Genomic DNA, 22,523 nt, shown 5'->3' with positions numbered 1-22,523 from the left:
ATGTGAAACAATTCTAAAGAGAAAACAAATAAGTAACAAATCAACAAACGACAACAACTGAATTACAGGCTCCTGACTTGTGACAGGCACATATTTACAGAATGTGGCGGGGTTAAACATGTTAGCGGGATCCCAACCCTCCCCCTTAACTGGGACAGTGGTGTAACAGTACAATATAAGAACGAACTATAAAAATAAGTTAAAAAAGGCTTAAATGTTAATGGTTTATTTTTGGATTTTTAATTTGGATTTACTTTTAATATAATATAAACCAGATGTAAGATCAGTGAACATGAATTTGGTAGCCCAGGCGTCTTTAACGTTTATTTTCTGCAATTCAATTCAATATTTATCATAACAAAAATTATTTTGATTGTATTTCTATTAGATAAACTAGCGCAGGTTATTTTAAATCCATAAGAAATTGAAGACAGGATATTTTAGGTTTAAATATATATTTTGTTTAAAAACAACATTCTCAGTATATACATTTAAACACGATTATCGATTGAACAATTATTTTACTGAAAAAAGATCGCTTTAAATTTAAAATTTCTTTGATTTTAATTATTCTGGAAAAAATCAACATATTAGAGATCAAGGCCGTATAATGCTAGCATATATAGTGACTCGGACCGTTTGCAAATATTGTTTTGTCTGTTCTTGTCAAGTCACATGATGGGTTTTTGTGGTTGTCATTTGTTGTATTTCTCCGCCCTTTTAGCATGGTAATGGTATATATATCATATTTTGGTACAAGTACCCGGTTTACTTTCCCGGTAATGTATGTTGCACAATAAAGTTATGACATGATACTATATAAAATGTAAACTATTAAGTCCGAAAAAGACAAAAATTATAACAAGACATTTCAAAATGCTATTCCAACTGTTGGTTTTAAGTGGAACAATTTTCCTAATTGAAGGTAAGTTACAGTTGCAATTAATTTTGATATTAAATCAACAAAACCTACCCTTAGTTCCCTTTTGATTTCGATAAGTGGTATAACATTAGTATAATCTTGTATAAAAAACGTACAATTAAAATCTGTTTAGAAAAATCATTATGTTTGCACTTGCTATGTTGAAGCCATTTATAGCTTGCTGTTCTGTGTGAGCCTCGACTCCGCGTTGAAGGCTGTTATTTGACCTATAATGATTTACTTTTACAAATTGTGACTTTCATGGAGAGTTGTCTCATTGGACCATCCCACATCTTCTTGCATCATATTACGACATACATGTCTCCAGAAGCGCATCTAGGTAGAATTCTTACAGCAACTTCATGGGAAGTGCATGAAGTCGCGATCTTTGGCATTGCCATAAGTTTTGTGCAGAATTTAAGGTAAATTATCCCAAAATATAAAGAAACTGGTTTAACCAAAACAGTAAAGCCGTGTCAAGAAACTATTGATTCAAAATGATAATGTGTTGTATTGGAAACTAAACGTTTTTTTGTGTTTGGTAATCTTTTCCTTTATTCTTTGGAGAGTTTCTTGAAATTTTAATGTTGTCTTGAAGCTTTAATGTTATCGAAAATTTTGAACCAATACATGCATATATACTAAACCAAGTCTTGCATGCACGTTTTGTTTTTTTTATATTTGTTACACATCTCAAACGTATTTTCGACAATTTATATTTTTTTTTCGATGACGGATGATCGCAACCTTATTGACTTTCTAGTTAGTTTCCGAAGTTTAGCGTAAGAGTAATACCAAACTGCAACAAAACCGGTTTCTTTAAATCGAATGAAAAAATACATATTAATCTTTTGGTAGGTTGCCAGATATCACCTTATTAGTAAATCTAAACATATCATTTATAGGCATAACCAATCTTCACGAACAGCTACATGTATAAGCATAAGCCAATCGTGGTCTTGCGGACAAAATCTTTTTCTACTTTTTCGGTATGTAAGATAAGCTGAGTAGCGTTCAATATCATAGCGGTTACATAGGGCTACGTAGATGTATGACTATTGGGCGTGTAGCTAGCCCAGCTGCTACATAGATATTGATAGCAGCTAGGCTAGCTACACGTTCAATAGTCATATATATACGTAGCACTACGTAGCATTATTTAGCTGCTACGATGTTGAACGCAACCCTGCTCACTTTGGGTTTAATTCATGATAAATATTTGATAAAATTTTGTACCATGTATGGATGTGTCACTAATATTACAATGGATGTTGAATGCGAAACACGATAATCCTACAGAGGGACCATCGGAACGGGCTATTGACGTTAAAACTTTTTTACCTGTAGCCCGAACGGACATTTATGTTTTAAAAATACGGACATTACGCTTTTTGCTTTTAGTCACCTATGTAGAATTGACTGGAAATTTGCGTTTTTAACCTAGTATAAAAATTTAAGTGTAAACGGAATTATCAATTTGACGTATATATGTCGTGTACAAGTTGCGATTTTGTACACGTTATAACTTGTACAAAAATGTTGTACATGTTATAACTTGTATAATGCAAAAAAACAAGTTATAACATGTACAAAAGTACCTCGTACATGTTATAACCTGTACAAAATATTGCTTGAAAAGGGTTTTAACTTGTACAAATTTGAAAAATAAAGATATGTTTCTATTAATGCAACAGGTTTTATCAACCTCAATGATATTTTCATCATTTTTGTTATTATTCGTTCATGTTAGTGTGTTTTGTCCTTTTTTTGATACAGTTAATGTCCAGGGGTCGGTATTACGAAGCAATCCTAAGATCTTTTATAAGATATATCTTAGGAGTTAGGACATGTTTAATAATCCTCTTATGACTATCTATGGACATATCTGAGACCTCGTCTCAAAGCTGTCTCAGGATGATCTTAGCAAAGATATACTAAAAGGTGTTACTGTATCGCATCACGAATGCGGCCACTTTCATTTAAGACGGAAACCGACTGAAATGCTTAAATTGTGAAGAAATTTATCAATTTAGCATGACTTAATGATGCTAGTACCCGATATATATGAATTGTATTGTCAAAAACAGCCCATATTTATGTAGCAGAATCATTCTACTTTCCAGTAAATATCTCAAAGATTACCTTTTCACAATTTTGTAAAACTGCTTTATTTTTGGGCCAAAAAGGGGTCTTACTGAACTTACTCCTTTATGACCCACTTTAAGACATGTTATAATTTAGTAATACTTTGCATAAGACCATCCTAAAAAGTAAAATAACCAAAATACTGAAATCCGAGGAAAATTCAAAAGGGAAAGCCCCTAATCAAATGATAGACACATCAAACGAATGGACAACAACTGTCATATTCCTGACTTGGTACAGGCATTTTCAAATGTAAAAAGTTTCGTCCAAAGACAGCTATGTGAAACTAGCCCCAGACGATAGTTTTTATAATTTCTTTTTACCTTTTAAAACGCACATGCAGTCAACAAACACTATTCAGTATTGTTATCTGATGAATTATAATTGTAAGTGTTCAATTCAAATGCAAAAGTAAAATACTTTCATTCTAGATGACACTAAAAGACGTAAGAGGATAGCCAGGGTAGATTTCTCTACAAACTATACCCTGATTTCAAAGTAGAGCATATATATTTAAAACATCAAAATGACATTTAGGCGCCTAATGCAATGTTGAAGAATAGACTCAAAGATATTTATAATGAAGTGTGGTCCAATGAAAACAATTCCAGCTCTATCTTGCTTTTAGGGGTAAGCAAAGAGACATTGCTATATTTTTTTGCAATGAGGGGGTGTTATTATGCAAAACTTTAAGGCATTGTGTATAGTCATTAAGGAAATGTATGATTTTATTAAACAGTGTCACACTGATGTAAGCAATGATGGACTGAATGAAACATACAATTACATGAAAATACATTATGCCAACATTAATTATGAAGCATAAATTTCTGAAACTTTGTGATCATTGTCCTCTAAAGAAAAAAACACGTTCTGGTCTATTGATTGTTTTTCTTTATTATTTAATGAATTTAAATGTCTATTCTGCTTCATTTAGATTTATCTTAATTTTTGTACAAGTTAAAACGATTTTTAGCCAATATTTCGTACATGTTAAACATGTACGAGGTACTTTTGTACATGTTATAACTTGTATTTTTTGCATTATACAAGTTATAACATGTACAATATTTTTTGTACATGTTATAACCTGTACAAAATCGCAACATGTACACGACATATATATGGATTAAAAAATGAAATTTAACAGCTTTTTTATTATTCCTTGATTTGAATACGAGAACTGTATTCAACTTGTGTTCATTCTAATCTTTTGCCTGAAAAGTTAGAGGAACTTTTCTCAAAAAGGTTGTCCTTTGATTTGAGGATTTAAGGGAATCCTTAAGTGAATGCGACTTATAGTGTGAAATCATATACATTTTGGTAATTAAAAGCTTTTGATATTTTTTTACCATGCAAATACACACACCAGAAGACTTCAAAAGAATAAAATCGGGGTCCATGTGCTTATTTTTTAGTTAGAGAAATAGAAAATCTACAGCTTTTGAAATCAAATGGGAATCCCATTTTCCTTGTTTTAGCGACTAATTACGTCACAGTGTATTCTTAAAGCGTTTCAGTTTCCTTTGCAAATTAATAATACTTCCAAATTTACATAGTCGATAATATGATTTAAGTGTACTCTTTTTTTTTTGCCAACCACAACGTGCTCAATTGCAATGCATAGTTTTCTACCAAAGGTTCTCGATCTCGGAACGATACTTAATTGCGCAATGTTTCCAGTTAATACCTTTTCTTTCAGACAGGGTCGGTCTTAAAAATTGCCGAAAGGAGTTTCCGAGGAGAACCGAAAGCTGGAGATTCAGATTTGTTAGCATAACACATTCTGAATTTGTTCCTTAACGTTGCACTTATATCCCTTTTTCACACAAATTTCGTTGCCCGTCGCAAGCTCTATCAATTGGTCCAAAATCAATTTGAATCGCCCCGCCCTCTTTTTTCTGTTTTTTACCCTGACGTCACAATTTGGAAATATACCATTCTGGGATTGTTAAAAATGCACCTATGTACCATTTTTTTGCCACAAAGCACGGTGGTTTGGCTAGCCACATTCAACCAGGTTCAACCCACCATTTTTCTTAAAATGTCCTGTACCAATTCAGGAGTATGACAGTTGTATCTAATAGTTCGTTTCTATGAAAGTTGTATTATTGATTGTATTATGCTGCACTTCTGTGTTCTGTCATTTCGTTGTTTTCCTCTTTCATAGCTGATGTGTTTCCTTCGGTTTTAGTTAGTTACCCAGATTCTTTTTCTCTCTATCGATTAATGACTTTTGAACAGCGGTATACTACCATTGCCTTTATTAATGCCTAAATTGTTGTTTAACGCAACAGTCTTTGAAAAAAAGGTCAAAATCATCTTAAAATGGCTTCAATAATTTTGGAGCTGTTCCTAAGCTACATGTCGCCGTCTCTTTTGCAACACCTAATAATTCGAAATCTTAATGATGAGGTGCGAAATCAAAACTGAACTGCACCCTTCAATCCTATTGTGCTACTTATATGTTACCATACGATTATTGTAATTTAGCTATTAACAGTGAAAAACCAATATCAAAAACAAAGTAAACAAAGTAAACATATACCTAACTGAATGTATTGTTATTATGTGGTGTTGTAATATTGAAGTCACAGCACACAGTGAACGCGAAGGCACATTCATAGAAGACTATGTATACATAGTTTGGGGTGAATGCCTATTATCGATTTATTATGTAAGGAAAGAAAACATATTTTGTTTGCATAAATACAAATTGAATGAGACACAATGCAAGTAATAAACAGTTTTTGTTGATGAGGTTCATATGTGTTTCTCGTTTCTCGTTTTTAATTCTTCGTCAATTTATCCCTTTCTGCACCCATTGTATAAAAGAATTAATCAACGTGTGGTTCGTTTGATCTAAATTCATCATTGGTTACAATCCGACTATGACGTCAAATGTTCTTGCTTTCCTCTGAATTTCCTATTGTGACGGAATGAAAAAAGGCGACCCTGCCCGATGACGTCAAATAGAAAGAACATATCTTTTTGCAGATCATTCGAAAAGAAGGAATAAGTTTGCCTGCGTATCGTTTGAAAATCATAAGAGAAACAGATTCCACCCCAAATCTCGTGTAATACGATTTTTAACCACATTCGACAGTTAAATTATGAATATTTAAATGTCTCGAGTGGATAAATATCGTATCATACTCGATGCAGTGGTAGAATCTATCTTTGTATAGTTTAGGCAGTTGGTTTTCATGTTTGAATTGTTTAACAAAAGTTAATGAACCTTTATGGCTTGCTATTCGGAGTGAGCTTCGGTTCCGTGTGGAAGGCCATACTTTGATCTGTAATAGTTTACACTAACAAATTGTGACTTGGAGGATTGTCTATTGGCACACATACTACATCTTCCTATTTATATTATGCAGTCTACTCCATTTAACAGATGGAATAAAACAATGTATACAAGGACATAATGCATTACATATTATTTCAACATTTGTATTTATCAGCCAGAAAAAATTAAGTGGCACAGTCAAAGGAAAAAGATAATAAATTTTAAATAATCTGAAAAATAAAAAATAAACTGAACGTTAAGTTAACTGGTGATGATTATGATTTATGTGTGTGGACAGGTTTTACTATGAAAACCATAAGGAATATATTCAACTCTCTAATAAACATAAACAGACGTTTTAAGATACTTTCATTTTGCTCCTGAGTAAGTAGACAACCCGAGGTTAATAGTTCTATATTTAATGTGCCCCTTTAATGAATATACATTTTTCATAAATTTTTTAAATGCCTCACTGAAATATTTATACCTATAATTATACAAAATACACAAATGGCGGAAAATGGCAATGAACTCATTTGATATAACAGGAATACAACACTTTACATATTATTTCGATATTGAACAACACTTTACTTAAATTTAGTGTTGTCAAATCGATCAGTTTTGCCTAACCGGTTACTCGGATAACCGTTCGACCGATTAACCGGTTAACCGGTAGTTTAAGTTGATGATTGATAAACTTATCTTTAGTACCCAACACATAGATATAAGAAGATGTGGCATGAGTGTCAATGTGAAAACCTTCCATCCAAGTCATACATTTACGTTTTCATTATACGATGAATTGAAGTTTGTCCTTTGGTATTATAAGGCTTGTCTGTGAAGATTCCTGGCGAAGGTTGACTTTTAATAATCGAATACACCATACCAACCATGGCGTTTGTACTAACTTCTGATTGAAAAATACAAAAACAACTTCTAGATCTCGCAGAATTTAATATGTCTGAAACTGATGATTCTTTCATTTTCTCTTGTTGTATCCGAAACTAATGTGGAGTTGTTTCAATTTGAAATGATTAAGCCTGTTACACGTACTATCAAGTATACATTGATTACATTCACATTGTTTTGCATTGCACAATTTTTTAGTAAGCATTTCGTTAAAAGTATGACAAAGCCTTGCACGATGGAGATTGCACATTTAGATGTAGGTCTACACAATATAAGAACAAAAATGAATTAATGATGTAAATCATAAAATTTAATCGTGTTACTGATTTAAAGAAACTGTTAAAAAAAAACATGTATACTAATTATGTTTCCTTAAGATCTTGCCCCGAGCGGAGAGACAAGTTCTAATTAATTTTATGTTTTTGGATTAACAATAGCAATCAATATACTGGACAATTGATCTGTCAAATTAATTAACACGACGACAATTTTAAAAGTAAACATAACTATTTAATGATTTCAATACAAATTTATATCAAATGTATCAAAATTGAAAAAAAACGTCCGGTTAACCGGTTAGCGTTTTTGGTATTCGGTATTCGGTCGTTCAAACGGTTAACCATTGACAACACTACTTAAATTATTAAGTTCTTTCACATTGTGAACTGATAATAACTGTATAAGTTAAAAAGTGAATGGATTTTGTCAACATTTCTTAATATATTGCTTCCTTATATCACTTTGCCTATAACATTCTTAAATAAAATGGTTTTTACATTTAACAATGTATAAAACTCAAAATACAAATGAGAAGTTTAGCTACCTATAAAACCAGGTCCAATCAACCATTTTCTACAAGAAAACGCCTGTATCAAGTCAGGAATATGACAGTTGTTATCCATTCGTTTGATGTGTTTCTGCTTTTGATTTTGCCATTTGATTAGGGACTTTCCGTTTTGAATTTTCCTCGGAGTTCAGTATTTTTGTGATTTACTTTTTTGGTACTATAAGACAGCAGAGCATCAGTTAAGGAACAACATAAGCTAGAAATATTGAAAGGTTACGAAGCTCTTATTTTAGATATCCAATTTTCTTTAAGTGGCGGGAGACTGACTTGGACTTTTACCTTATATTTGCATTGGTATTATTTGGGTCGCAAATCGAAAGATAAGAAATCTACAATCTGTTTATTTTTTTGTAATACCCTTTTATGAGCTAATGAAGTTTTATATGAATAAAACAATTGGTGTTATGTGGCGAAATACTTATACTCTCAATGGTAGGAAACACACAGAGGAGTCCGAACATCTAGCTATAAACCCTTTAACTTGACCAAGTACAAGAAAGCGGTTTCGGACTCACGAAATGTGTAAGTTTTTTTTTAGTACAAATCTAAACAGGAGCGAATTAATATTTTTCAGGACAAAGCATAAGCATCAGTTTAGCTGGTATTGGATCTACTTCGAACCAAGGTCGTGTGGAAATTACAAGAAACAACATCAGAGGAACTGTATGTAAAGATAACTTCAATGATAATGCAGCAACAGTCGTGTGCAGACAACTAGGTTTTCAGTATGTAAATAATCAGTGTTTTAAAGGTTTTCCCGTTTGAAATATAAACATTGAACAAATCTTGTGAATCAGTTAGTGAATTAGTGAAGTTTTGAAGGAAAGTACGAAAAAAATATTAATCAATGAATATATTTATATTTGTAATTCCAAGCACACATCTTAATTTACATAACTACCACTGGCTCCGTTCCTCTTTATGAAGTGTTGTCGCTTTGAGTCCACTCACTAAAGAGTGCTTCTAAATTGACATTATTATTTGATAGTTTTCGGTTGAAACATTGTATAAGTTTATTCCTATAACCTTTGGGAATACAATAGTATACAAAAAAAACCAATAATACCACAGTCACCATATGTAACCATAATGGTGAACATAGGGTTTTCATAGACATATCTAAACATTTACCTCATTGTCTTTAAAGTAAAAAAGATGAAGGGCAAAGTACTCCATAATTAAACAAAATAATATTCTTTTTTAACATTTTAGCAGAATAACTTGCATTTAATTTCTAATACACCATGACAATAAAATAGGTTAATTTATGGTAATTCGATGTAAATAAAAGCAACAGTATTATAACGCTGTTCAAAAGTCATAAATTGATTGAGAGAAAAGTAGTCCGGGCTACAAACTTAAACCGAGGTAAACAGATCAACTATAAGAGGAAAACAATGGAACAGAAACACTAAAGGACTACAAACATTAACGCCAACATAAATAGAAACAAAGCATCCATTTAGATAAGGTATATGATAGGTTATTATAATCACATTATTTTTGAAAGGACACATCTGTCAGTATACGTCTAAGCTGCAGATGCTTCAAAAAAGTTTATGCGCAGTGAATTGTGAGCTTAATCATGATACCTTTGATAACTATTTACACCACTGGGTCGATGCCACTGCTGGTAGACGTTTCGTCCCCGAGGGTATCACCAGCCGAGTAGTCAACACTTCTGTGTTGACATGAATATCAATTATGTGGTCATTTTCATAAATGTCCAGTTTACAAAACATTGAATTTTTTGAAAAACTAAGGATTTTCTTATCTCAGGCATAGATTACCTTAGCCGTATTTGGCACAACTTTTTCGAATTTTGGATCCTCAATGCTCTTCAACTTTGTACTTGTTTGGCTTTATAACTATTTTGAACAGCGGTATACTACTGTTGCCTTTATTGATATGAGCGTCACTGATGAGTTTTATGTAGACGAAACGAGCGTCTGGCGTACCAAATTATGATCCTGGTACCTTTGATAACTATTGATGATAACTTCTTAAAGTGAATATTGTAATCATTGACCTGTTATTATACATTTATATTGTGCTTGGTGGCAGTGGGTGTATTTGTTCAAACAAAAATAAATACACATATCTATGAATAATATGAACCAAATTTTTGTTTTTGTTTGGTCGATATTCTGAAAAATATTTTTTGTATCAAACTATTTTCGTCTGCTTCTATTCTGAAGTTGTTTTTTGTTGTTGTTGTTTTTAGAGGTGGTGGAACAGCTGTAAATGATACAAACCGTTTTGGAGCTGGCACTGGACCCATATGGCTAGATGATGTCACATGCGCTGGAAATGAACAACATATTGAACAATGCACAGCTCGAAGTTGGAACCAGTCAGATTGTACACACAACGATGACGTCGGTGTCGTCTGTAGTGTCACATCTACAACATCGGCTCCTGCGACGAGAGCACCTATAATTGTACAACAATCAAACTGTATGTTTAAAGTAATTTTGCATGTATCCTCTTATTAATTTTTCACATTATAGAAACCCGAAATTGACATTGATAATGTTACATATATACTTACCTAACTAAATCGATTTGAAGATAGCAAGATTTACCATGATTTTAATGGATACGATACGGTCGTTTTTTTCAATTTTGGAATGTTTCACATTATGCATAGCATGTCTATTTCACATGACTTCGCTTCGCAACATAAAAACGAAACTGTAATGCAAAAATCTCAATACACGTAGTTACATACATTGTTTTCAATGTAATTGAATTCAATGCAACTGTTATACAAGTTGGAGATTTAACTCGCTATAAGACCAAGTTTAATCCACCATTTTTAACATAAGGAAATGTCTGTCCCAAGTCAAGAAATATGACAGTTGCAGGGGCGGATCAAGCAATTTTTTAAGGGGGTTCCAACCATGTGTCGCCATACAATAGAATTGATCCTCAAAAACAGAGGGCTCAAACCCCGGAATCTCTCCCTGAATCCACCACTGAGTTATTTGCTTTTTGTTTGATGTGTTTGAGCTTTCCATTTTGACTTTCATTGGAGTTCTTTATTTTTTACTATTTTACTTTTTACAAATTTTTGAAAATCTTTATTGCAATCGTAAAACCTTACTTGCTTATATCAGACATAATCATTGGAATAAACAAACACGAGTTGACTTAATTTGTACAATTTTCAAATAATTCAGGTAATCCATCACGAAATCTTGACATACGTCTAATCGGACCAGACAATTTAATCGGAGTAGGATATGTAGAGGTACTGAGAAACGGTGTATGGGGACCGATATGTGACGATCTCTGGGGAAAACAAGATGCTCAGGTTGTATGTCGAATGTTATGCTACAAGTAAGTTATCAAGTCTTTCAAGATTACCTATGGGTTCAAATGTATTAAAACATAAGAATCTGTTACAAGAAAGAAAGAAAAATAAGATGATCTACCTCCCCTCCCCCAAAATAAATGTGAAAGTGATAAATGTACATATACTAATCATAGATGCTAGGATTAAAATTGTGTAGAAAGGTGAAAGAAACCAAAGGGACATTCAAACATCAAAGATTAAAGATAAACCGACAACACCATGGCTGAAAAGGAAAAAAGTCTTCAGTACACAAAACACAACATAGAAAACTAATTACTCACCCATGGCACTCGAATCAAAAAATTTTAAAAGGCCAAATGAAGTATTGAGAAGAGCATTTAGGACCAAAAAAAAATCGAAAGGTTTGCAAAATACAGCAAAGTCAGTCTATTCCTGGGTAAAAAATCTTTAGTATTTCGAAGAATTTCAAGTTATAACAGTCAATTTATGATTATATATGGCCATGACAGTGATAACTCGTGTCAACAGAGAGGTACATGAGAGATACAATAACTGTTATTTCCTCCGTTCTTTCCAGTCCTGACATTGCTCAAGCAGGTGCGCCTATAGATATTGATCATGGAAAAGTTCGGGTTGGCACAACTTATCATCTCGATGATGTAGAATGTACCGGTACAGAAACTAACATAACACAATGCCCACAATCTGGCGGAAATCACAACTGTGACGCCGTACAACAGGAGTATGCCAGCGTTACTTGTATACCGCTTCTAAATTCACGACTTACCGGTAAGATTAATTGTTTTATAACTTGAAAATACATATAAAGTACATGTGTCAAAATAAATCATTTATTTTAGTGTTTTTTCTTTTGAAAAAAATAAATGTTCCAAATTCGCGAATTTTTGTTTCTGATTGACAGTGACGAGGCATGTCATATCAATACTTGTTTTACGAACTCTAATGAATTAACACAATCATTTGCTACAGATCAGATACAAAATATCATATCTTCTGTAAATATTACTTTATCCGTTAGGATTAAATAGTAAATTCAAGCTAACAAGCAGTGTTGTATTATATTACTTAAATTTTCGTTACGTTTTACAACTGTCTGTGCATATACTTTAATATTCCTCAACTGTTTTTCTTATGACACTACACTGACCTTTCCCTTTGTCTTATTTTGATTTCAGCACCGATTCCCGACTTGTTTTGTGCAGATGGAAAATTCAACATTCAATTTAGTCGCATACAAGATCCGTTTCTAGAGGAAAGGCATTTGTCGATATATCATCCTTATACTGGATCTTGCAATATGAGAAAGAATACTTCAACTAATTATATAACAGTAACCATACCTTATAAAGAGTGTGGAACAATTGTAATAGTAAGTATATTTATTGCATAGCAATATAATATTTCCCACAGAAAGAAACCAAAAGTTAGCATGCAATAAATTCTAATATTGCACTAGTGCAATAAATCTTCAAAATTCATGACGTCATCAACAAAAAAATCTTAGTTTAAACCAATTTTTACTTTCAAATATTATATTGCTATACAATAAAAGGGTTATTGCATTGATATTGGGGAATATTGTCCCTCGTAGAACATATATTGCACTCGTAAGCTCGTGCAATATAAAATTCTACTCGGGACAATATTCCCCGATATTCATGCAATAACCCTAAATTTGCTCTTTCGAAGTTAATAGACGCAGATATATTAAAGATATGAGACGACTGGATGCAAAGCAATACTAAATAAATGCTCAGTAGGAATTAAAACGAATTAAAAATAAAACATTTAATTTTGGCAAATTATTACAATTTCATATGAAAAAAACAATAATAGACGTTAAAGTTAATCCAATCAATGTTCAGCACAATTCATCAACAGCACTTTGACCGCACGTTATATCCAGCGGGCAACGATAAATCTGACATCTACACCATTGTGAATTAATCTGGATCCAAATTGTCGGTTATAAACTCTATTGCTCCAACGTCCTTTAATCAGTCGATTATATTGTAAATTCGTATATCCACAGTAACACCGGCAAGGAACATACGCTGAAAAATAAAACTTCTACAGAAAATGAGACTGAAACTACTGATTATAAATATTGGGTGGGATAAATAATGGGAGGGTTAGTTTTCGGCTATCGACGGCAGAATGAAAAACTTAAAATTCTTTAAATCACAAGTATATAAAGGAACCAATCAGAAGTTGCATCATTAGCTGTATGTAAAGAACCGAAATAATTCGAACAGTATAAAGTCTATTTCTTTTATTATATATTTTTAATTAATTAAAAATAGCACTATTATCAAACAAGCTAGAGAATATTTGTAAAAGTTGCAAATCATAAGTTGACCTGTGGTCACTTGTCTGGTGCATCTTTTTTTTATCACTCATTGACGTTAACTGGGGTTATAGTAATGAAGTTGTGATTTTTAGTCCGTTCAACCACAAGTACCTTTTCTGTTATCTTATAATGAGTGATAATGACAAGCAAACTTGAGGCCCTAAATGATATAAACTCACTACTATTTATTAAAGTCGTTACTTTTTGGTTATCAAGGTGTTTAGTTTTTTTTCTATTTCTGCAATGTTTAAATGTGGTGTCTCTGTTTTTTCACTACTATGTATTTAAGATGTTAAATTTTGGATATCAAGGTGTTTAGGCGTTTCTATTTCTGCAATGTTCAAATGTGTTGTCTCTGTTTTTGATAAGTTTTGATTATAGTTGATTATATTATTTTATCTTTTTTTTTATATATATATTCGCTTCACGGACTTCAAAGGTCATGATAAACTTTTGCTATGTCTTTATGGTCGTTCCCATTTGCTGTGAGTCGACATAAAAACTGCTTTGAAACTACCAAGTCAAATCAAACAAATCTTTCTATAATTAATAACTATGGTGTCAAGTTTTTTAGTATGTGTGAAAGTGGTCAAAGTATCAAGAACAGTTGATTTAATAGTATGTGAACAATCATCTACAACACATGCATGATCCTTTTTAAACAAAAACTGATTCAAAAGTTGTATCAAGCCAACTTTAGTGTTTACTACATGAACTACTAACCTGCAGACATGATGAACATGAAAGAAGAACTGGGAAATGATGTCACGATCACCTTATTAAATGGTTTCATATAAACACACATTTATAAAGTACTGCAGAATTGTATGAGAACATCAACTTAAATGTTTGTTGCCGTTTTTTCGGTCAGGAGATTATCCGAGTAATCGGTTAATTAAATATGATCGATTTTAACACTTTATAGATTTTGGTCGTTAGCAGTACTTTCATTGTTAGCTTTCTTCAAAAAAGCTGTTACCCAAAAGACGTTATTTAAAAACCAAGGATATATATAAAAAATAATATACATAAATACTTAAGGAGCCGTTTGACTCAAAGGAGTCATTTAAAGAACAGCATAATTTTTGTTCAGGTAAATATTGCATGTGAGAATTTAAAATTAATGATTTCAAGATTAATATATTTGCAGAGAATTTAAGAAAGTATGAAATAATTTATTTCAGTACCGAGGCACTGAATGGTGAGCTGAGGATACCATTGGTGACTTATAGTCCATCAGCAGTTGAATAGACCTATTGCTTGATTGTTATTGTTAATATGACTATTAGTCTTTTAGTTTTCAGATTACCGCATTCATTACTTAAACGAAATATACACACATAAAAACTAAAATTAAAAATAATACAAGACTGACGAAGGCCAGAGGCTCCTGACTTCGGACATGGCGAATGAATGTCTACTGTATGTCATAGGGAAAGATGGTATAATCTTAAATATAATATTCTTTTTTTTATAGCTTAATGCCACTGAAATTATTTATCTTAACACTATAAGATATGACTACTCACTGATTGTTGACGGGATTGTCCGTGTAAACACCTACAAAGTCGAAGTTTGTTGCATTTTTCCACGTGATCTTGACATATACAAAGGATTTACTCCCATTGCAGAGAGTGTTAAGAAGAAAGCACCAGGAAATTTCAGTATAATAATGACATTCTACAATGATTCGTTTATCACTTCTTTAAATGAACCAGTGGAATTGATATTAGGTCAATGGTTGAATGTTGCACTGAAACTGGAAGATACAGAGGGCCATCCTGATCTTAAGCTTATAGTACCAGACTGTAAAGCGACACCATCCGACCAGCCAAATGACCCAACATATTTTACCTTATTTAGCGAAAAGTAAGTTTATCATTTCAGTAAAATGAAAATAAATTATGTTTTCTGACGTATTTTGCCAATACCTTCACCCGTGCTTTGATATTATATATACCTATGACCACAACTGAGTTGTAAGGAATAGTGCTTTTTACTTAGTTTGCTTTCATTATCAACCAAATGTATTTTAAAATATAGCTATACATATAAGGATGCATCTTAGCTGCAAAATGACTGTTGACAGCTGCTCAATTAACATGTAGAACATGAGGAAATCAAATTTTATATAAAATAAAAATATGTTTTTGTTTATCTTATTACCAATATAAATGTAAGAAGTGATTAACATTTCATTTTGTTCAATAGAAATTCTTTATGTTCATGTCCAAAGTGGGGAACACTTCAGTTGTTCCAGTCGGTTCTCTTTAAAATATTTGTTTCTTATTCGTTTTTATTTTTATCATAAATCTGGCCGTTTTTATCCATGACATTAGTGTATTATGTGCTCTAAAGGGATTTAGCTTCAAACATTTTATTTGCATAAGCACACATTGGATACGATACTGGGAATGCAACTTGTTAAAAAGTCACCAATGATGTCCAAAATATATCATGAAACAATTACCTTATTTGATCTCTCTTCTCGGTTCTGTATATCATGTTATATAATGTATTTCCATTTTTGACAAAGAAGTATTACATGATAAGAAATGTTTAAATTGATGAATTTGACGTTGCACAGATCAACTGGATCATTTTCTTCTAGCAATGTTTATGTGTTGTTAGATTGTTAGATTGTTTTCTTTCAATGATACCAATAAACGCAGGGTCAAATATAAAATGTTTGAAATGTAAAACAAAACCCTACCAAACAAGGTTTCAGAATAACGTGGGAAATATACGAGAAAAATTGTGTAAAACTTGAATGCGCGCGTGTGTCATCATATTGTCAGGTCTTCTCTGCTTGTTATTAATCATCGTTCTTAAATATTAGTATTTTACATTGCAGGTGTGCTACAGATCCAACTCTAGGCTTTTTTCCTTTGAATTCCACTACTTTTGGTTTCCGCTATCAGACATTTAAATTTTATCAGTTTGCAAATGTTTATATTCATTGTAACGCTTGGGTATGTCTAACGACAGAGAAAAACCACGATTGCGATCGTACCTGTAACCAGACTATCACTGCCGGTAGGAGAAAACGAGATGTTTCCTCCAGAGATGTTTACCAATTGCAGAGTCAGCCATTGAAGTTTAGGCAACATGAAGATAACTCACTGATAGATCGAGGAAGTGGATGGCAAGTCGATTTAGGTAAGGTGAAGAAATGAAAATGGCTGTGAATTTATGAAAAGGCGATAAACCACAAGGACCAGCAAAGTGGAAAAACAGACAACATACTAGAAATGACAAAAACAAATAATGACGCAAAGAAGATAACAAAAGTCTACATAAATCTTTTTTTCAATCATGATTTTCTTAAAACCCCAATGTTCCATTCATATGTATCGTACACGAATATCTTACGGTAACATTTACACACTATATACAAAGGTTATTATATTACTCATACACTTTGTATGGAGTTTAATATATCAGACATTTTTGCAGAGCCCAAGAATATACAACTTACTAGAATAACTGCTATTCGACCGAGAAAAAAATATGGATCATATAGTCTTCATTTTGTCCATCCGGAACATATGCTTTAGCTACATTTGCTCAATATAATTGAAACTTATAGCAATAGAATATGATTTTAATGTCAATATGACAAGTTCTGGATCGCTCCAATTACAGATTTTTTTTAAAAATATAAATGACTTACTTATTCTTTGGTTTCCCTAGCTTTATTGTATTTACAATCATACTGAAAGAAGCTAATTAATTTTGGGATCAATAGATAAAAGTTCAAGGTAATTTTTACTGAAAACGGTTTGTTTTTTTGGTAAAATTGTTTCTGGATAAAATGGTTGTCCTTAGTCGTTTAACAAATAAGATTTCTTAAAAACAAGCCAGGAAAAATGACCTTATAGAATAAGCGGATTTAGGGGGATTTTGAGGGTAAAATTTGATTGATTATATAGGGAATCACTGACGGATGCGTGACTAAGCGGGCTCCCTCTTATGCAGTCAATGGACCTTTTCGCGGATCCGCTACTGCATCTGTCCGTCGTGCTAGTAAGGTTCAGGGGGAACTTATGCCAAATTTTTTCAAAGTGGAACCCTTAAATGTTTTTTCTTAATGTTGGAAATCTGTAAAATAACTTATAAGGTTTAAAAAATACTATAACTGTATATATTTGAGTATGTCGGGGACCATTCACTATTGTGCCATTCGAGGAGCATATGTTTATTTTGTAACCATTTGCTTTGGTCAGAAGGGTGTTGAAAAGCTTATTACAGACCCATAGAAACTGGATAAACTAATATTTATGACTTTGTATATAAAGCCATGGTTACAAGCGACACAGGTTGTTCTTGGAGACTAGATGATAAAACATCCTGGAATCCAATTTAAGAACTGTCTCATTGGTAATTTTACCACATATTCTTATTTGTATAATAAGCACATCATAATAAGAATATTTATTTCAGCTACAACACAACGACCATCTACGTTAAGTGCCACCTCCACCATAAAGATGCGTTCGACTAAACTATCATCAACATCTGTATCAACAGTAAACCCAACTGGAACAACTAGTCAATATGTAAAAGTTATAGATGTCGGATCATCGACGACAGGTGCTTCATCTGTTACAGAATCAGCGACGATAAAAAGGACATCAACACCATCTCCACAAACTAAATCATCAACTACAGTTAAGACACCGCCCACATCTAAACAAACGGTGTCTCAATCACCAACAACAAGGAATAGTTTGACCTCTATAATAGTAAAGCAAAACAATACAAACCATGTTAAAACAGAAACTTCAAAATTTTCTTCGTCTAATTTTCCATTCAAGATGTACAATTCTACCGCACAACTGCAAACAACTTCAACAACTAACCCTATAGTTTCTGTTTCACCAACAACTCGAAATGGTTTCAACTTAACAACCGCAAAGCAGACATTTCAAAACAATAGTGAAACAAAAACGTCAACACTTCTCCCTCCAAATATGCCAACCGAGAGGGACACTTCTGCTGATACAACGCAGGTTAAACTAATGCCTGAAAATATCAAGACGGTTCCGGAAACTAACAAACTGTATTTCGGCGGTTTAGGTGGAAAGTTAACAATTTTGTCTGGAGCTGCAAGGCCAGACGTGTCTACTTATGCTGTGATATCATCGATAGTATTCGGGTTATTTTTCATATTGCCTTAAGTCTGATGATGATTAAATTTTAGAGATATTGGTAAATTAACCTTTGTGTAAATATGGTATTATTCTTATATGATTGAACAACAATTATAAGACATGTTTTTTGGGGGCAACTTTGTTAATTCAATTTCGTATGATACCAGGTTTTTACAATATTACCTTATTAAAACCAAATGGAATGGAAACACTGTTCCTATGTTGACTTCGTAAAAGACTCAAGAGTCTTTCTGATATTCGAAAACCTATCTCATAATGTATCATTAATTTATCTTCGTAGATGACTGTGTTTTATTGTTTATACTTAAAAATATCATTATTTGCAAAAGGTAATCAATGTATATATTTGCCTTGTTGCAAATGCGTTAAATCTATTTTTAAGCAAAGGTAGTGTTATGCACAATGTATCTTTTTGTGTGTGAAAACGTATCAGACTGGTAAAGTTATAATTTATTATATCAATCAACTAGGAAAGCCGTATTTAATATCACAAAATAGTAAAACAGAATCAGTATATAGTTTTAATAAAATATGTACAAACTTTTGCATCTCGTGTTTGCGGTATACCATATTCTCTGGAAGTTTAATGTGTTCTATTCAATTTTATAATTAAGATCTATTTTGTTACATCTTGTAATCAATTTATTTGGCAATCGCCAATGGAAGTCAGCAGGGTTTAAGAACATCAATTGTTCGACCTGTTAGTCAAGCGCGTTTTGTTAAAATATACTTTTTCACATTTCTGTTTTTTTGGAAAATGTTGTGTGTGCTGTATTTAGACCCTTCTTCAACGAAATTGGTTTTACATGCACACGTATAAAAATTGTGGTTTTTATCCAACACAATGATAGGTTTGAACGTGTAGATATAATTATCTGTTTCATCTTATCATTACGTCTCTTTTTGAAATTCAGAACATGTTTTGTACGAATCAATTATTTTCAACTTTGCCAAATAAGGGGAAACAACTCAGATAATCTTATGTTTATAAACAATTTCCGCAAACGTATATCCTTAGTATATTGTTCTTTAATAGTAGCAGGCTTGGTTTTTTCTCTCTCAGAGAAACACAATGCAGGTTGTTTGACAAGTTGACTTAGACAATATAATAAAACTCAATAAAAGGAGACAGTTCAATTGTTTTGTATGAAGGCTATTATCTATACTATTAAAAAAGTAAAGACCGATTTCATAGAGCCGCAACTTCTGTGAATCCATAACAAGTCGAAAATATTTGCGATATGATGTATGAATGTAGTGTTTTATACTTCTTAAATTTGTCTTTGAAACAATCTTTTCTCCACAGAAAACTCCAATTTCTGAGAAAATATCGATCCATGTCCAATAAGCATTAGCGCATGCTCAGGTAGTGTTCTGCCTGCGAAATATATAATACCAAAATAACGTGGTCATTGAAACTTCGTCATAATACAGGGATTTATACGACTGAATTTAATTTAATCAATCATTGTCACACATATTAATTTTCCATTTGAAGTAAGAAAACAAGGACAAGTTCATACAGGAAGATTTTGATTGAAGAGAAACTATGTGTAACTATGTACATTAAAACAGCACGACTTTAACATATGATAATACGAATACTAAAAATCCAAGCTTAAGATAAGGCATAGGTTCTCTAATTTTGTCACGGATCTGAGATGTCGAGGGTATTTTCTTGTACCTTTAATGTTAAAATGCAAAATCATTAGCACCCGATGTTTAAACTATTGTAAAAAAAAAAAACGAATATTTCATATAACTTCAGTTATCACTAGACAAGCAGTAGAGATAAATACTTGTGCTAAAACGATTTATCAAGGATTTATCTCTTATGCTTGTCCCTAAATAATTAAGTTCTTAGCCAAATGTCTTTAAAACCGAATCGTTGTTTAGTTGTTTCAAAAAACCTTTTTTTCGGAAAAAATCAACAATGTTGTTTTGTGGTGATAGCGAATAAAATCAATCTTAAGAAAGAATAATTTTCTAACTTTAAAATGTATTGTCATTAATTCAAATTTAGTGGAAACCACTTGTTCAGTCCGTTGTACTCCTGTAAATTCGGTACTATATACCTGATACTTCGCTTGCAGTTTATTAAGATTTTGTTAGCCTACTTTGTGACTGTTCAGTAGCTGTCATTTAACTGTAATACTGAATTGTCTGCAACATTGTTTGAACAGTAATAGAATAACAGCAGGCTAAATGCGTGACAAGAACTTGAAAATAAAAATATGAATGGTGTCTTTACTTTTAAACTTTCAAATTCATACATTTAGGATGATATTGGGATTCAAATGACAAATTAAGACAAAAAACAATATCAACTAGTCGTCGGTTTACCACATCAGCCGTAACTATATCTGAAAAAAAACGGTCATCGAGTTAATGCTGACGACTGTTTATTCGTTCAATAGACGCAAACATTATATTTTTCCATTGTTAAAAGAGTGCACGGCCATTATGAAATACCTCTTGTCTTCGCCCTTTCGTATATTTTGTTTCAGATAAATAGATGTAATATACATGTTTATATTGTATGAAATCATTTTCAGATAGTTTTTCCTTTCATGTCAATACATAATTACATTATTAAGAACCCAAAAAATACAAAGTAAGCTGTTTGATGTGATTTATTTAAAGATTATTTCCCGATTTTTTTTTTCAAAGTAAAGTTTTCTATGCACTTATCTTGCTTACTTCTATACACTGATCAATTGGTAAAAATTTGAAAAATATCTAAGTCTTGGTACTAAAGATTTTTAAAATATAGTATTTTGACGAAGGCACGGATTTCTAAAAACCAGCGCAATCAACCACATAATAAGGACTTTTAAATTTAAGTAATGGTTTCAGATCAAATTTCTAGGTGAACAGCTTGACATACTTAGGAATATTGAATGTAAGCAATGTTATAGCTTATTCGTTCTAAAAAGGTAATATTTGGGTGTCTGCCAAGTATTTTGACATTTTGAAAATCCTGAAATCCTATTATGCGACTGGACTAAACACGAACCCTTATATCAGAATTTTTCTTTAATTGGACCAAGTTTTTATGTGTGAGCATTACTCACTGTCACACTTTTAATAAACAATACATCAACAATGTTGTTTTACCTATAATACAAATATAGAACTTATTTGTTGTTCTTTGTATTAAAAAGTAAAATCACAAAAATACTGAACTCAGAGGAAAATCCAATCGGAAAGTCTATAATCACATGGCAAAATCAAATGACAAAACACATAAAAAACGAATGGACAAGAACTGTCATATTCCTGACCTGGTACAGGCATTTTCAAATGTAGAAAATTAATAGCAACCACTGTAAGCATTTTTGAACTTATTTCAAAAAGTAACCTTGAAACCATGCATCGTTTTGAATCAGCATACGAAAACCTATCAATTGAGACTGGAAGTGACCTCCTAATAACCAGGATTATCAAATTATTCTAATTTATATAAAAGACATAGAAACAATACATCTTTTTATATTTGGAATCAGAGTGATTAAAGCTTTTATTTGAATCCGAAAGTTATATT

General features: G+C 32.2%; 1 protein-coding gene across 1 annotated transcript; it reads left to right on the top strand.

Annotated features, from left to right (window-relative positions):
• Positions 1 to 783: 783 nt before the first annotated feature.
• On the top strand, positions 784 to 20,106 carry LOC143064284 (uncharacterized). Its single transcript, XM_076237018.1, has 9 exons — positions 784 to 925; positions 8,690 to 8,840; positions 10,340 to 10,572; positions 11,298 to 11,457; positions 12,012 to 12,223; positions 12,631 to 12,824; positions 15,283 to 15,674; positions 16,660 to 16,964; positions 18,249 to 20,106. Exons 1-9 carry the CDS (start codon positions 877 to 879, stop codon positions 18,983 to 18,985), a joined length of 2,433 nt encoding a protein of 810 aa, XP_076093133.1. The 5' UTR covers positions 784 to 876; the 3' UTR covers positions 18,986 to 20,106.
• The last annotated feature ends 2,417 nt before the right edge of the window (positions 20,107 to 22,523 follow it).

Source organism: Mytilus galloprovincialis, chromosome 2, assembly GCF_965363235.1.
Source record: "Mytilus galloprovincialis chromosome 2, xbMytGall1.hap1.1, whole genome shotgun sequence".
In the NCBI taxonomy this organism is placed as follows: domain Eukaryota; kingdom Metazoa; phylum Mollusca; class Bivalvia; order Mytilida; family Mytilidae; genus Mytilus; species Mytilus galloprovincialis.
This window is presented reverse-complemented; position numbering and strand designations above follow the sequence as displayed.